At 38.7% G+C, this 17948-nt stretch overlaps 1 protein-coding gene and 1 long non-coding RNA gene across 2 annotated transcripts in view; one reads left to right on the top strand and one right to left on the bottom strand.

Annotated features, from left to right (window-relative positions):
• Positions 1–17948, bottom strand: part of Znf507 (zinc finger protein 507) — a 40820-nt gene that overhangs the window by 12405 nt on the left and 10467 nt on the right. The window contains 2 exon segments of the mRNA XM_047527149.1: positions 13899–14013; positions 17660–17777. Coding sequence (XP_047383105.1) covers positions 13899–14013; positions 17660–17777 — 233 coding nt within the window.
• The window catches only part of LOC124966040 (uncharacterized), a 39417-nt gene that overhangs the window by 19346 nt on the left and 2123 nt on the right, over positions 1–17948 (top strand). The gene's annotated exons all lie outside the window — the stretch shown is intronic.

The raw sequence follows: 17948 nt of genomic DNA, 5'->3' as shown, positions 1-17948 counted from the left end.
TTTATGTTAGCACTGAAGCACACATTTTAGGAGCAAATGCTTAAGTTACTTTTAGAAGTCTGTGAAGAACAAGTATGCTTTCTTAAAAGATTTTAAGAATAGCTAAAATTCATTATCAGAAATGGGTAAATATTGACATGGGTAAATATTGCTGATGTGGCTAATCAATATCCTTTAAATGAAGAAGTTCTTAAAATCTTTTTAAAGAGAATAAAGGGATAAAGTAAGAAGAGTGTGCTTAACAAATAAGCCGTAATTTCATGAATACCTTCCTTAAGAGGCTATTCTGGGGGCTGGGGTTGTGGCTCAGTCAGTGTAGAGCACTTGCCTAGCATGTGTGAGGCACTGGGTTTGAACCTTGGCACCACATAAAAATAAGTAAAATAAAGGTATTGTGTTCATCTATGATTAAAGAAAAATTTTTAAAAAATAAATTACAAAAAAAGAGGCTGTTCTGAAGAAATGCTAACAATGGTGAATATTCATGTCAGGATCTAATCTAAGTATGGTGGGAAATTGGGAATCATCTGATAACACTGAAGACTAAAGTGATTTTCAATTGATTAAAGGAGAAAGGATATTACAGGAGAATCTTAACTGCAAAGTTATATAAGATGGCACCTAAATACATTTATACACCCTTTTAAATTTATTATTTATTTTTTTGAACCCAGGGGGGTACTTAAACACTGAGCCACATCCCCCAGTCCTTTTAATTTTTTAAATTTTGAGACAGGGTCTCACTAAGTTGTTGAGGGCCTTGCAACCTGGGACTTCCGATCCTCCTGTTTTAGCCTCTCAAGTTGCTAGGATTACAGGTGTGCACTACCACACCCAACTTGATACCCAGACCCCCTTATTTTCTTTTTGGTACTGGGGATTGAACCCAGGGGCACTCAACCACTGAGCCACATTCCTAGTCCTTTTTATATTTTATTTAGAGACAGGGTCTCCACTAAATTGCTTAAGGTCTCACTAAATAGCTGATATTGGCTTTGAACTCTCGATCCTTCTGCCTCAACCTGCTGAGGTACTAGGATTACAGATGTGCGCTACTCCCTTTTTTTGGAAGAATATGATTCCTTTAGCTGAATTTTCTCATTTTCCACTCCCTCCCCACTCTTCCTATGTAAGTCCAGGGAGAGACCCAAATTTTATTAGCCAAGAGAGAGAAAGAGAGAGAGAGAGAGAGAGAGAGAGAGAGAGAGAGAGAGAGAGAGAGAAAGAGAGAAATAAAAACCATTATTATAGCATCATCTGCTTTATATATTTCACCAGACTTGTTTCCTGAAATTCTCCTTACTGCCTACCTTCTTTCACGAAGATGCAAATTTCATGATCATGAGTTTTACTGAGTTGGAAAGGGAAGAAGAGCTGGTTCTATTCCACTGAACAAAATACATGTAGTACCCAAAGAAAGGAGAAATGACAGAAAACATGTTTTAAAATAGAGCTATGTCTAATAGACCACTTCTACCTACTACGTCCAACAGATTAGCAATACCCGAATTTCCATTTAGATAACTTACTCCTTCCTAACCCACCCTGTGTACTGTATGTGGGGAAACCCAAACTAAAACAAAATCATTGAAAGCACAGCAGCAGCATGGGCACCATGATATTGCCTGTCACAATTTTATTTTGATCCTTTGGTGGGGCTGCCAAATGTTCCTGATAGAACTGTTTGGTACTTCAATTATTCAAGTCTATCAAGGCAAAGCCATATATGTGACATGAGGAAACAAGAGAACACCCTGGCAGCTTAGCTCAGCAGTCCTGGTAGCCTCTCAATAAGGCCACTGCTGGATCAAAGCTTTGGAATGCCAGAATCAACAGAATTTCCATATCAATCAATCAATATTCCAACCATCTGTATAAAAATGATCTCTTTCTGATGCAGGAAAACTATATTTTGACATCTAAAAGAAACCAATGTAGAAAGTCAAGGTTTGTTTTAATCAGCTTTTTCACTGCTGTGCCCAAAGACCTGACAAGAACAATTAGAGGAGGAAAAGTTTATTTTGGGGCTAACGGTTTCAGAAGTCTCAGTCCATAGAGAGTGGGCTCCATTCCTTGGGACTTGAAGTAAGGTAGAACATAATGGCAGAATAGTATGGCAGAGGAAAGCAGGTCAGCCAGGACATGGTCACCAAGAAGCACAGAAAGACTCCCCTTGCAGGATAGAAAATATATACCCCAAAGGCACTCCCCAAGGACCAACCCCCTAGCCGCATTCTATATTCAGTCACCACTCAGTTAATCCCCATAAGGGGATTAATTTACTGATAGGAATAAGCTCTCACAACCCAATCATTTCATCTCTAAGCTTCTTGAATTGTCTCACTCATGAGCTTCTGGCCTAAACCACAAGGTTTCTTAGAACTTGGCTAAAAAACTTGGGGCTGAATTTTTCTACCATCTTTCTCTATTGCTAATAAGTCAGTTACTTCAGTTCCCAAACTCCAGGATGCTGGTTAAAATAATCCTATTTCCCTGGCCTGGGCCTTTACTTGATGGGTCTCTAGGTCATCAAATTAGAAACAGTTGCTGTGAGGGGTGGAGGTGGAAGAAAGGAGTTAGGTGTTTTACAAGTGTGGGGCAACTCATATGATTTGAACATATGCATAAAGATTTCAATAGAAGTCTTGCAACAGGGTTTGTCTTATTACATTCAAATTTACTTTCTATGCTTTTAAACAGAGAGGAGGAGGGAGAGGGAGGGAGGGAGAGAGAGATGTACACAGAGACAGACACATAGTTAAGAGACTTAGCAAGCAAATTTGGTATTTGGGCCATGTTAGGTTCCTAATATGAACAAACTAACATTTGGATATTTTTGGACTGTGTATCAAAATTGGACCAGGCATTGAAATAATTTGAGCTGGATGTGGTGGTACATGCCTATAATCCCAGCAACCTGGGAGGCTGAGGAAGTAGAATCACAAGTTTGAGGCCAGCCTCAGCTACACAGGGAGACCTTAAGTAATTTAGTGAGACCCTATCTCAAAATAAAAAACAACAAGGGCTGGGCTATGGCTCAGTGGTAAAGCACATCTAGGTTCAATTCATGGTACCAAAACAAAACAAAACAAAAAACCAAAATAATCTGACATACTATGTGTGTGTGTATTTGGACAACTCTTTTATTTAAAAGGCATAGTAATACCACCAAATATTTATTTTCAATAATAAGTTACGGGACAACTGGGAGCATTGTAGAGGAGGCCGCCCAGCACAACGCTTGGACTCGGAGCAACCCACTGGGGCTCCGGCGGCTGCCCAGAGGAGGAGGTGCACAGCGAGCTGCTTGGATTCAGAGCAACTGCTCCTGAACACTGGGGGTCTGCCCAGAGGAAGAGGAGGAGCGTGGCGGGTCGCTTTAACTCGGAGCAGCTGCATCAGGGCTACGGGCGGCTACCCAGAGGAGGAGCTGTGCGGCGAGCTGTTTGGACTCAGAGCGACCGCTCCTGAACACAGGGGGGCTGCTTGGAAGAGGAGGAGAAGTGCGGTGTGCTGCTTGGACTCAGAGTGATGCACCAGGGCTATGGGCAGCGGCCCAGAGGAGGAGGCGAGCAGTGAGTTGTTTGGACTCAGAGCGACCACTCCTGAACACTGGGGGGCAGGGGGGCGCTGCCCGGAGGAGGAGGAGGAGCGCAGCGGGTTGCTTGGTCTCCGAGTGGCCACACCAGAGCTCCGGGCGGCTGCCCGGAGGAGGAGGTGTGCGGCAGGTCGCTTGGACTCAGAGCGACCCCTCCTGAACACCCGGGGGGCGGCCCGGAGGAGGAGGAGGAGCGCAGGCGGGTCACTTGGACTCGGAGTGACTGTACCAGGGCTCCAGGTGGCAGCTCAGAGGAGGGGCTGCATAGCCAGGTGAATAGGTGCAGAGCAGGGTCCCAGGACCTAGGCGGCTTCTTGGTGGAAAGCCGCACAGAGACAAGATGAGGGGCAGAGCGAAGGTTCCAGGACTGCGGGTAGATTCTCTGAGGAGAGGCAGCCTAAGGAGACTCATCTGCGAAGGGTGAGGCTTCCAGACCCAGGAGGTAGGTCCGGGCCCCTGGGAACTTTGCAGAGGAAGACAACCCAGCCCAGGCGGTAGTTGTGGATTGAGGGGAACCTCTAGGAGGGGAACTGACCAGCGAGATCTCCTCACCGGGTGACTCTTTCCTGCTGGGTGAAGTTTTCCCACAAGGATGGTAAAACCAGAGACACAGGCCCAAACAGGCCTTGCCTCAGCCTGCAGCCTAGTTCCCCTTTGGATGACCAGTGGTCAACAAGTGGAGGCACCTCTGCCCACTAGCAGGGAATATACCCCACCTGAAGGCCACCACCCCTAGAGAGGCAGCTTCCTTGTGCAGTACCGCATTATCAACTTCCTTCAAGACTTCAGGCTACTGAAGGCTAAGAGGGGATATATTAGAAATCTTCAGGGATATTGTAAGTCAATAGAGGAAATCTGCAATATCTTAGCAGTCCACTGTTTCCTGAACAATATGAGAAAACAAGGGAAGAAAATGCCCCAAACAAATCTAGATGTTACAACAATAAAATCCAATGACAGCATGGCAGAAGAAATGACAGAAAGGGAGTTCAGAATGTACATAATTAAAATGATCAGGGAAGCAAACGATGAGATGAAAGAGCAAATGCAGGCATTGAATGATCGCTCCAATCGACAGTTAAAAGAGCAATACAGGAAGCAAAAGATCATTTCAATAAAGAGTTAGAGATATTGAAAAAAAAACCAAACAGAAGTCCTTGAAATGAAGGAAACAATAAACCAAATTAAGAACTCCATAGAAAGCATAACCAATAGGATAGAACACCTAGAAGACAGAACCGCAGATATTGAAGACAAAATATTTAACCTTGAAAACAAGTTGAACAAACAGAGAAGATGGTAAGAAATCATGAACAGAATCTCCAAGAACTATGGGATATCATGAAAAGGTCAAATTTGAGAATTATTGGGATTGAGGAAGGCTTAGAGAAACAAACCAAAGGAATGAACAATCTATTCAATGAAATAATATCAGAAATTTCCCAAATCTGAAGAATGAAATGGAAAATCAAGTCCAAGAGGCTTATAGGACTCCAAATACACAAAATTACAACAGACCCACACCAAGGCACATAATAATGAAAATACCTAACATACAAAATAAAGACAGAATTTTAAAGACTGTGAGAGAAAAGAACCAAATTACATTCAGGGGGACAATACGAATATCAGCAGATTTTTCAATCCAGACCCTAAAAGCTAGAAGGGCTTGGAACAACATTTTTCAAGCCATGAAAGAAAATGGATGCCAACCAAGAATCTTATACCCAGCAAAACTTACCTTCAAATTTGACGATGAAATAAAATCCTTCCATGATAAAGAAAAGCTAAAAGAATTTACAAAAAGAAAGCCAGCATTACAGAACATTCTCAGCAAAATATTCCATGAGGAAGAGATGAAAAACAAAGAAGCAAATCAGCAAAGGGAGGAATTATCCTAAAGGAATTGTTAAATAAAGGAGGAACCAAGTCGTGTCAAAAAAAATAATAAAATTAAAAAATGAACCAAATGACCAGGAATACAAATCATATCTCAATGATAACCCTAAATGTTAATGGCCTGAACGCATCATCAAAAGACATAGACTGGCAGATGGGATTAAAAAGAAAGATCCAACAATATGTTGCCTGCAAGAGACTCACCTCATAGAAAGAGATACCCATAGACTAAAAGTGAAAGGATGGGGAAAAACATACCATGCACATGGACTCAGCAAAAAAGTTGGGGTATCATCCTCATTTCAGATAATGTGGACTTCAAGCCAAAGTTAGTCAGACGGGATAAAGAAGGACATTTCATACTGCTTAAGGGAAGCATAAATCAGCAAGACATAACAATCATAAACATCTATGCCCCAAACAGTGGTTCATGCATGTATGTCAAACAAATCCTTCTTGATTTCAGAAACCAAATAGACCATAACACAATAATACTAGGTGATTTTAACACACCTCTCTCACCACTGGACAGATCTTCCAAACAAAAATTGAACAAAGAAACCATAGATCTCAATAACAAAAATCAATAATTTAGACTTAACAGACATTTATAGAATATACCATCCAACCAAGAGCGAATACACTTTCTTCTCAGCAGCACATGGATCCTTCTCTAAAACAGAACATATATTATGCCACAAAGCTAATATTAGCAAATTCAAAAAGATAGAGACACTACCTTGTATTCTATCAGATCATAATGGATTGAAATTAGAAATAAATGAAAGAGTAAAAAACAGAAACTACTCCAACACTTGGAGATTAAACAATATGCTATTATATGATTAATGGATAACAGAAGATATTAGGAAGGAAATTAAAAATTCTTAGAGGTAAATGAGAACAAAGAAACATCATATCAAAATCTCTGGGACACTATGAAAGCAGTACTTAGAGGAAGATTTATTTCATGGAGCGAATTCAATAAAAGATGTAAAACTCAACAAATAAACGACCTAACACTACAGCTCAAAGTCCCAGAAAAAGAAGAACAGACCAACACCAAAAATAGTAGAAGACAGGAAATAGTTAAACTCAGAGCTGAAATCAATGAAATTGAAACAAAAGAAACAATACAAAAAATTGACAAACTAAATAGTTGGTTCTTTGAAAAAATAAACAAAATTGATAAACCTTTAGCCACACTAACAAAGAGAAGACGAGAGAAAACCCAAATCACTAAAATTCGGAATGAACAAGGAAATATCACAACAGACACGATTGAAATACAAAACATAATTAGAAGCTATTTTGAAAATCTATACTCCAACAAAATAGAAAATTTCGAAGACATCAACAGGTTTCTAGAGACATATGAATTGCCTAAACTGAACGAGGAGGACATACACAATTTAAATAGACCAATTTCAAGTAATGAAATAGAAGAAGTCATCAAAAGCCTACCAACAAAGAAAAGTCTAGGACCAGATGGGTTCTCAGTTGAGTTCTACAAAACCTTTAAAGAAGAGCTCATTCCAATACTTCTCAAAGTATTCCATGAAACAGAAGAGGAGGGAACCCTCCCAAACTCATTCTATGAAGCCAATATTACCCTGATTCCTAAACCAGACAGAGACACATCGAGGAAAGAAAATTTCAGACCAATATCCTTAATGAACATCGACGCAAAAATTCTCAACAAAATTTTAGCAAATCGCATACAAAAACATATTAAAAAGACAGTGCACCATGATCAAGAGAGTTTCATCCCAAGGATGCAAGGTTGGTTCAACATCAGGAAATCAATAAATGTAATTCACCATATCAATAGACTTAAAGTCAAGAATCACATGATTATTTCAATAGATGCAGAAAAAGCATTTGATAAAATACAGCACCCCTTCGTGCTCAAAACACTAGAAAAAATAGGGATAGTGGGAACATTCCTTAACATTGTAAAGGCCATCTATGCTAAGCCCATGGCTAATATCATTCTAAATGGTGAAAAACTGAAAGCATTCCCCCTAAAATCTGGAACAAGGCAGGGATGCCCTCTTTCACCACTTCTTTCAATATCGTCCTTGAAACTCTAGCCAGAGCAATTAGACAGATCAAAGAAATTAAAGGGATACAAATAGGAAAAGAAGAACTCAAACTATCCCTATTTGCTGATGATATGATTATATACTTAGAGGAACCAGGAAATTCCACCAGAAAACTTTTAGAACTCATAAGTGAATTCAGTAAGCTAGCAGGGTTTCAAGATCAATGCTCATAACCCAATGCATTTTTATACATAAGTGATGAATCTTCAGAAAGAGAAGTTAGGAAAGCTACCCCATTCACAAATAGCCTCGAAAAAATAAAATACTTGGGAATCAATCTCACAAAAGAGGTGAAAGACCTCTACAATGAGAACTACAGAACACTAAAGAAAGAATTAAAGAAAACCTTAGAAGATGGAAAGATCTCCCATGTTCTTGGATAGGAAGAATTAATATTGTCAAAATGGCCATACTACCAAAAGTGCTATACAGATTCAATGCAATTCCAATTAAAATCCCATTGACGTACCTTACAGAAATAGAACAAGCAATTATGAAATTCATCTGGAAGAATAAGAAACCCAGAATAGCTAAAGCAATCCTTAGCAGAAAGCGTGAAGCAGGGGGTATCACAATACCAGATCTTCAACTATACTACAAAGCAATAGTAACAAAAAACGGCATGGTATTGGTACCAAAACAGAAAGGTAGATCAATGGTACAGAATAGAGGACACGGACACAAACCCAAATAAATACAATTTTCTCATACTAGACAAAGGTGCCAAAATATGCAATGGAGAAAAGATAGCCTCTTCAACAAATGGTGCTGGGAAAACTGGAAATCCATACGCAACAGAATGAAACTAAACCCATCTCTCTCACCGTGCACGAAACTAAACTCAAAATGGATTAAGGGACCTCGGAATCAGACCAGAGACCCTGCAGATTATAGAAGAAAAAGTAGGTCCAGATCTTCACATGTCGGTTTAAGACCATACTTCCTCAACAGGACTCCGATAGCACAAGAAATAAAAGCAAGAATCAATAACTGGGATAGATTCAAACTAAAAAGTTTTCTTTCAGCAAAGGAAACTATCAGCAATGTGAAGAAAGAGCCTACAGAGTAGGAGAAAATCTTTGCCAATCATACTTCAGATAGAGCACTAATTTCCAGAATCTATAAAGAACTCAAAAAACTCTACCCAAGAATGCAAATAACCCAATCGACAAATGGGCTAAGGAAATGAATAGACACTTCACAGAAGATGATCTACAAGCAATCAACAAACATATGGAAAAATGTTCAACATCTCTAGTAATAAGAGAAATGCAAATCAAAACCACCCTAAGATTCCATCTCACCCTAATCAGAATGGCGATTATCAAGAATACAAGCAACAACAGATGTTGGCGAGGATGTGGGGAGAAAGGTACACTTATATTGCTGGTGGTGCTGCAAATTAGTGCAGCCACTCTGGAAAGCAGTGTGGAGATTCCTCAGAAAACTTGGAATGGAACCACCATTTAACCCAGCTATCCCACTCCTCGGCCTATACCCAAAGGACTTAAAATCGGCATACTACAGAGATACAGTCACATCAATGTTCATAGCTGCTCAATTCACAGTAGCCAGACTGTGGAACCAACCTAGATGCCCTTCAATTGATGAATGGATAAAGAAACTGTGGTACATATATACAAGGGAATATTACTCAGCCATAAAGAATGATAAAATTATGGCATTTGCAGGCAAATGGATGAAATTGGAGAATATCATGCTAAGTGAGATAAGTCAATCTCAAAAAAACCAAAGGACGAATGATCTCGCTGATAAGCGGATGATGACACATAATGGGGGGTGGGAGGGGTTAGTGTTAGGGTTAGAGTTAGGGTTAGGGAGGGGGCCAAGAATGGAGGAAGGACTGTATAGAGTGAGAAGAGGGTGGGAGGGGTGGGGGGATGGGAAAAAATAACAGAATAAATCAAACAATATTACCCTATGTAAATTTATGATTACACAAATGGTATGCCTTTACTCCATGTATGAACAGAGAAACATCTATCCCCTTTGTTTACAATAAAAAAAATAAAATAAAAGGAACATAAGCTTAAAAAAATAGATAAAAAATAATAAGTTACAGAATACGTGTCTAGAAGCAGAGCCATTTTATACAAGAAAACCTGAGGCATTTATCAGCCAGTGTTTACTGAGTACCTATTATGTGCTAGGCAGTGTGCTGAATGATTATCAAAGCCCATCCACATACTTCCCTCTAAGTCAAGTTATACCCCAAACAGTGTTTTGGAATTGTGTTAGCAACAATTGAGTTTAGCAACAACTGTGTTGCTAAAGAAAATTGGTTAAATTGCACATGGTTAGAAGGTAACCTGGTAACCACAGGAAAAAAGATTGTGTTCTCCCATCTTTATTCTCCACAAAGGTGGTATGAGGGGATGAACATGGGGGCAGGGGATTCCAGTATTGCAATATTAAACCCCAAACAATCTACTGTTTGAAAATTCTGAATGGAACCTGTCAGTAAAACTTCGGGGGCCACTGTTACATCAAGTATAACTACAATTGTGTGTGGTTAACATAGAATAAGCACAAAGTTAGCTGAGTCTTGCAGGAACTGGGATAGGATGGTGTCATTTTAATCTTTCCCTGTCCTTACACAGAATGGTTGAGATGACCTCATGACTTCATGAGTAGGAAGAACCAGTCCCCATCAACAACCAGGAAACATGCTGAAGCATCACAAATATAATCTCATTCAACCCTTGCAAAGCCTTAGGAGATAGGCAGTATTATCTCCAGTTCATGTGGGGTGTAAGACTGAAGTAACAGTCCCAAGGTCACCAGGAGGGCACAGGAAGATTGTGGTTCAGGTCTGGGTCTTTTAAGCATCAGTGCTCCCTATGACACTGGACTGTCTCTGAAGTAGTCAGACAGCACAGGGACCTCAGCAGTGACAGTATTTCCACCTGGGCACAGTGTTTCTCTTGTAAATAAGCTATGCCTGACTACCCAGGAACAGGATTCTTTGTTTCCCAAATGATGAGAGAAGTCAGAAGTCAGCATTTCTTTCTTTTTTTCTTTTTCTTTTTTTTTGGTTAAACAATGAATCACTGCAAAGGGATGAGGACAAAACCTGGTCCAGTTACTATTAGACAACTACCCTTTCCTGGCTGCTTATTATGTGCTAGTACTTTACATGGCATTTCATAGATTCCTCACCACCGTAATTATCCTCATTTTATAAATGACAAAACCAAGCAAAGAGAGGGGAAACAGTTTGCTCAAGTCACAGATCCCCTATGTGAGCTTGCTAAGGTAAATCCCAGGAGACTCTGTCTCCACAGCCAGGACTCTTACATATAAAGCTGTATTACCAGATCATGCAAATAGGTTGAGTGAAGGACTAGAAAGACAACATAAAAGCAAGGCAGGAGGAAGAAACAGGGGTCGCCACTGCAGAATTCTACTACACAACAGGCACATATAAATATGTGAAGAAGCTTTTGTGCCCAGTAAGACGATGAGTTGTGCAATAAGGCATTTTGCTCTGTAAGAGATTCAACACTGCTTCTTATGAGCATGTTTCTTAATAAAATGTGGGTAACCAGAAATGCACAGAGTATGGACTCTGATCACAAGAGAACCAGGCAACACAACTGAATGAAGTAGGTAGGAATTAAGATAGGAAAAACTACTGTGATCCATACATCGAGAAGGCCCAGCTCATTGCAAACTACATGAAAGTGAAGAGAAAGTCCTAGAAACATACTAGAATAGAACATGTTAATCCATAATGCTCTACAGACTACAAATCCCATTAGGAAAAGGAGGATACATATTGAAAGAATTTAAAAAAGGTTAAAAGGAGAGTTACAAAGTCAGAGATAATGATACTACTTGAAGATTCTCTTAGCTGGGCACAATGGCACACCTGTAATCTCAGCAGCTCAGGAGGTTAAGGCAGGAAAATCATGAGTTCAAAGCCAGCCTCAGCAACAGCGAGGCACTAAACAACTCAGTGAGTCCCTATCACTAAATAAATACAAAACAGGGTTAAGGATGTAGCTCAGTGGTCCAGTGCCCCTGAGTTCAATCCCCAGTACCCAAAAAAAAAGATTCTCATAGGATGTTGTCCATTGGTAGGAAGATCTAAGGACTACTACATCCAATTCCATGAGCCCACGATATTTTAAGAACATAAGAAAACATCCCTAAGACACCAAAGGCTACCAAAATGAATCCTGTAAGACTCATCAACTCAGGTCAACACAAAATGCTCTACAGAATCAGAAATCAGTATTAGTCTTTTTATAAATTTATCATTATATATAGGTTAGTGTTCCTTACTCAAAATGCTGTGACTAGAAGTCTTTCAGATTTGTGTCCTTTAGGTTTTAGAATAATTGCATATGGATAATGAGGTATTTTGGAGATGAGACCCAGGTCTAAACATGAAATTCATGTTTATAGTCTGAAGGTAATTTTACCCAATACTCTTCTTGTGCACCTGTATTTTGGCTGTAACTCATTGTTATGTGGTCAGGTGTGGAATTTTCTACTTGTGGCATCACATTAGCACTCAAAAAGTGTTGGATGTTTTGTGTGTGTGGTGCTAGGCATGTGCTCTTCCACTAAGCTATAGTCCCAACCCATGGACTTTTGGATTAACCTGTATTTGCTCAATCTGTACTTGAGAGAAATGTTTGTCTATAAGCGCCATGACAACAAAGATGATGCCTCTTCTCTTATGAATACAGTCTAAGAGTTCCTGGAACAAACTGTTTGTTCAATGTCTCTGAGTGAATAAATGAACAGTCTAATTCTAGTCCCAGAGAATATTACTGCCCAACTCATGTGAATTTGACATGCACATCATTACATTTGAAAATAAAGACACAAAATATTCAGGCAAAGCTTTCTCCTTATATCAGAAAACTCCAGTATCTCCAGTTTACATGATGTTCTAACATTCCCCAGTATAAATCATTTATGTTCAATCCCACTTAGCATACCTTACATAGAACTTATGACACTGAGTGACTATTGATAATGGCCTTCATTATGCTCTGGAAAAATCTTTCTTAGGAATTGTAATTTGGAAATATTTCAAATGATAATAGAGATGCTAAGGTCAAGGCCAAACACCTTCTATAGAGCTACAAGACTGCAAACAGATATACTGTTACAAGTATGCTAGTTAGAATATTAAACACATACTAAATATTTGAAACCATACATAGCAGCATGCTATGGCACATGCCTAAGATCCCAGAGACTTGGGAGGCTGAGACAGAAGGATTTCAAGTTCAAGGCCAGCCTCTGCAACTTGGTGAGATCTTGTCTCAAAATAAAAAATAAAAGGCCAGGCATGGTCGTGAATGCCTGTAATCCCAGCAGCTCAAGAAGCTGGCTCAGGAGGAGCACAAGTTCAAAGTCAGCTTCAGCAACTTAGAAAAACCCATCTTAAAATAAAAAATAAAAAGAATTGGGGATGTGGCTCAGTGGTTGAGTGCCCCTGGGATTCTGGGTTCAATCCCTGGTAACAAAAAATAAAAAAATAAAATTAAAGGGCCCTCAGTGGCAGAGCACCCCAGTACCAAAACAAAAAAACACAAAAAAATCAAAAAGCAACAAAAAAACCCCCACCATATATAGAGAGAACTCCTTGCCATAGGCCCAATAATGACTATTTATGGGAGAGTCTGTCAGGTTTTATTTACATTAATAGAGCAACTTTTCCACCCTTTTGTCATACCTATAAAACCTAGGAAAAGAATTGAAACCTGAAAAAATGTTTTGATAAAGCTTAAAAGAATTCATGCCCACAGCATCAAACTATCAGTCACAGAGTTCGGCTAAGTTCTGATGTGGGAACCTTATGTACTACTGTGGCTCCAAATAGAACAAACGGCGTGGACAGATGGAGAAACCCTGTAAAACATCTGCACATTCACATATTTATTTTGCAGTACTGAGTATTGAACCCAGGGCCTTGCACTTGCTAGGTAAGCACTCAACCACTGAGCTACATCTCCAGCCCACATCTGCACCTTTATTATATGCAAACAGCAATTTATTCTCAGAAGCAAAGTTTATTTAAGCAATGAGAATCCTGAATGAGAATGCTTACATATTCTCTCACTACATGTTGTAATTGGCTTTTGTGAAAAATCAAGTAAAAAATTAAATTAATGACCTTAATGTATAGGATAGCTTAATTAGACTTTTGTAGGGAATTTACTGCTTTAAATATTAAGGATTAATTATTTCTATTTTATTTATTTACAATACAATATTTAATACAAACATTAAAATTCTAGGATCATCACACTTACCTGTACGGCTTGTCAGAGTTATGAATTCGTCTGTGGTTTCTGACACCAACATATGTTGTACTTGTATAATCGCACACATCACATCTATACTGTTTCTGGGTTGAAGACTTACTCCCTAGACAAGGTATTTCAGAGTTAGGTTTTAATAAGATTCAAATGACAGCATTTACATTCTGTTGTAAATGAATATTTATACACCAGAGTACTACCATTTTAATCAAGGCTTTCTTACTGTTTAACAAGTTTGAAGTGGTTTTATAGATTCTGCTGTACCTAGACTATCAGCAGACATAAACTGATCATTATCTGATCTGTACACATAGATAAGGCTAGGCTGGTTTCTGCAAAACCTTGTAAAAGTTCTAGAGTATAATGAACTTGCTTCCGGCTGCCCTGCTGGCTACACAGTAGTTATATTAATCAGAGACCCACTGTTCACTGGAAAGGTGTTAGTCTAATCAGCAATGGATACAGTATCCTAAAGAAACACTGGTTTGCAAACCACCTGTAATCCAATATTACAAAGTTTAACCACAAACCATATATAGCAAACTCAATATAAAAAGCCTAGGCTGGGTGTGGTGGCATGAGTTTGTAATCCCAGCTACTTGGGAGGATGAGGCAGGAGGAACCAAAGTTTGGGGCCAGCCTGGGATATATTAAAAGTTTTCTCAGCCTGTGAGTTTACAGTTTACAGCTGTCAGCTATCCATTCAATGTAAGAAGAGCAACTGCATATTACGATGGGCTCTATAATGTAGAATAATTACCTCTAGTAATCTGACACTTTACAGGGACAAAGGCTATGAATATGCAGCTCTCTGAAATGCAGGAAACATGATCCAATGGAAACAGGTCATGTTACTAACTCACTCTGCAACAACAGGGCTGAGTAATTTAAGTGTGACAATACAAGTTGAATAACTTGATCAAATGAAACTGTTTCTGAAGATATTCAATGCTTTATTTATTCTCTGTCAGCATAAATCCACAGGCTATTCCTACTCAGAATGCTTTCTATTCAGGAACAAAGCAAGCATTGAGGCTCAAGAATCAGGCAAAGCAGGAAGAGCTGTGTTTCCCTTGGCAGGAGGAAAGCATAGGTAAAAACACAAGGAACAGGGTGTAAGAGCAAAATTAGTGGTACAAAAGAAAATCCGCACTGAATTTTAACAAAGAAAATCCTTAAGTTAAATTTAAGCTTTCTAAATTGAAATTTTCTTTGGCTAATAACTACTGCCAGGCAGAACAAAATGTCCTAATTTCCTGGTATAAATCTATAACATTAATACATGCACTAATCATAATTATAATCTAAGTATTGCTCTTAATTGGTAGGTTAAAACTTGGACTTGATTATAAATGGCGCTGTTCCAATATAGTTAAAAAAAACTTGAAAAAATGAAGTGTGAAATATTGGATAATGGTTTGTGTGAGAAATATTACAGATCAATGACAACTAATAAAACTGACAGATGGAAAAACTTAATATAGCACAGAATGAGAGCCCGTGCTACTTCAAGCAAATGTTTCCAATGAAAAAAAGATTGGATTTAAAGTTCAAAAACTTGGGCTTAGTCCTTGCTCTGCCACTTACTACCAGTATGATTATGGATAAATTATTTTACCTCTTCTGGTCTCAATTTTCTCATCTACAAAATGGAAATACTAGAATCTCAAGCATGGTTTAGCAAATCCTGTATTCTTCCTTCCCAAAGTATGTACATTCATACTTCTCTGGGTAGTCTGCCCTATTATTGAGCTGTGGATTCTCTGAGGGTAAGTATCTACCTGTTTGCACAGAACCCCAGGGCTTGGCAAATTATGGATTTCCAAGAAAGGAAAATTTAACTGAATTTCAACAAGAAAGACCATGTGAAGCTGCTTTGATTCTTAGAGCACTGATGGATTTTGAGGATATACCCATCAGTCCAGTTTGATTTCTTCACTGCGCTGGGTTCCTTAAGGGCAAAGATGCCATCACTGTACTTCCAGCAGCTGGCACTGCTCTAGATGGGCATGCCATGATTTTAGGATGAAGGAATGCCTGAAGTACAATCACACTGGAACTCTGTGTTGAAAGCATGCCCAGAAGTATCTGCGGTAATAAAAAATGCTTTGGTCCTAGTCCAAAGGAGAACCAAAGGAGACATACATCTCCTCTTGTTAATTAAGTTCACTAAGTGGTTAAAGAAGTTTTAACAAACCATCAGCTGAAAGTTGTTCTGTTGTCTGTCAACCAGATTTAAAAATATCTAATACTGCATTAATAAAGTACCTATCCAGGTGGAGGAAGCTATTGGCTATCTGCACTGTCTTACACTACTATGACATAGCCCAGGAGCCATGTAGACGTAGGAAAGAATGGCAAACAATTAAAAATTCATACATTTAACTCTTAGATGAAGTATAACCCACAAAGAAAAGATGCTGCAAGATGAGATATGGTGGACAGACGCTAATACTGTAAAGTTATGGTTATTTTAATTTTAAAACGATATTTTTAATCTTTTTTATTAAAATTGTGACTTTTAATTTATTTACCCATTCAGGCAGATTTAAATTTTTGCTTTTTTAGATGGTGCCAGAAGACATATTCCAACACTGGTATTTAACTGCAGGTGGCGCTACTGAGTAGTACTTTATTCTTCATTAGGGATTTATGGTCCAATCATTTCTAATGTTTTAATGTCTCCTTTAAAGGCGATATGGAAAACATAATGAATTAAAATAAAGGAGGCATTTAGGGCTATTTTGTAAAAAGGAAACAAAACTGTTTTAACTCAGCCATCTATTGCAGAAACAGATGCCATGTCATCAACTCCTTTTGTTTTGGAGAGTTTTACAGGAATGACATCTGTTTGACAAGGGAATTTTGGTGCTACAGTGGTATCAAAATCAGTTCTTTCAGAAACATTGTAGAATCAGTTATGTTTTCTGGGAGATAATTTAATGAAACATTATGGTAAACATTTCACTCTGCAGTTGTTTCGAACTTTAATTCTTGGGAAATCTAAAAAGGAAAGTCACCCCAATATGTTTTATTTCCCATAAACACTATGTACCACACTTGAGACATTTAAAGAATATCAATTTAAGTGAGCGGATGCAAGGAAGTACAGCTTATTACACTTTATCCCTAATTCTCCGGATGTGGCATCCGCCTTTTCATGGAACTCTAATTAATCTTTTGATTCTAATATTCCTATTACCAGAAACTTGGCTGACTGGTACCTAACTAGTACATAAAAGGATCTTATGTTTGTGTGTGTTTTTAAATAATGCAGATGAAATCTGGAAGTCATACTTAGAGAAGAATAAGATCACAGCAGGAAAGCTCAGTTAAGTTTGAGGAGGGGGCCTACCATCTGCAAGCTATGTTGCTGGAGGTCAATTGGTACTGGGAGAGGGAGAGGCTTGTTTTCTATGCTGCAGTTTCTCTGGCTTGCTGATATGTCACCTTCTGAGGTCTATGCTATAGCTTGGCTCTTGTAGGACAGTGTAAATTTTAACTGTAATATCTACCTGCATAGTTTAAATTGAGTCTTTACTATCTAGCTCTTCTTACCTAGGACCTAGTACTAATTTACTGCATTTAGTGCTTGAAAATTTTTAGGAGCAAAGGTAATAATTACTCACAGCCACAGTATAAAAATAGAGGATAATATATGCTTTAGTTCTGAAAATAACCCATGTGACAAGTAAGGGCATTTTAACTACATATACTAGTCATTGCAGCTGTATTTAAAAATACACAGATACCTTCCTGAACACATTTTCCATCAGTTGTATCACTGGAAATTCTTGGCTCATTAGAAGCTGCTACTGACAAGGTGTCTGGAAGGCTGTGCTGTTCTCTCTCATGATTCCTCAGCTGACTCTAAAAAATTGGGAGAAATTAATATGTAGGTTTTCAATAAAAATACACATCCAATTTTAGAAGGCTGTGGAAGAAAGGGTTAACTGCTTTCATGTCCTACTACTTAGAACGTATTATCAATATTTTATAATAAAATTTGCTAAAAGAACATTTGATTGACACATTTCACAA

This window comes from Sciurus carolinensis, chromosome 16, assembly GCF_902686445.1.
Source record: "Sciurus carolinensis chromosome 16, mSciCar1.2, whole genome shotgun sequence".
Classification (NCBI taxonomy): domain Eukaryota; kingdom Metazoa; phylum Chordata; class Mammalia; order Rodentia; family Sciuridae; genus Sciurus; species Sciurus carolinensis.
The sequence above is the reverse complement of the archived record's forward strand: the minus strand, read 5'-3'. Positions and strand labels throughout refer to the sequence as shown.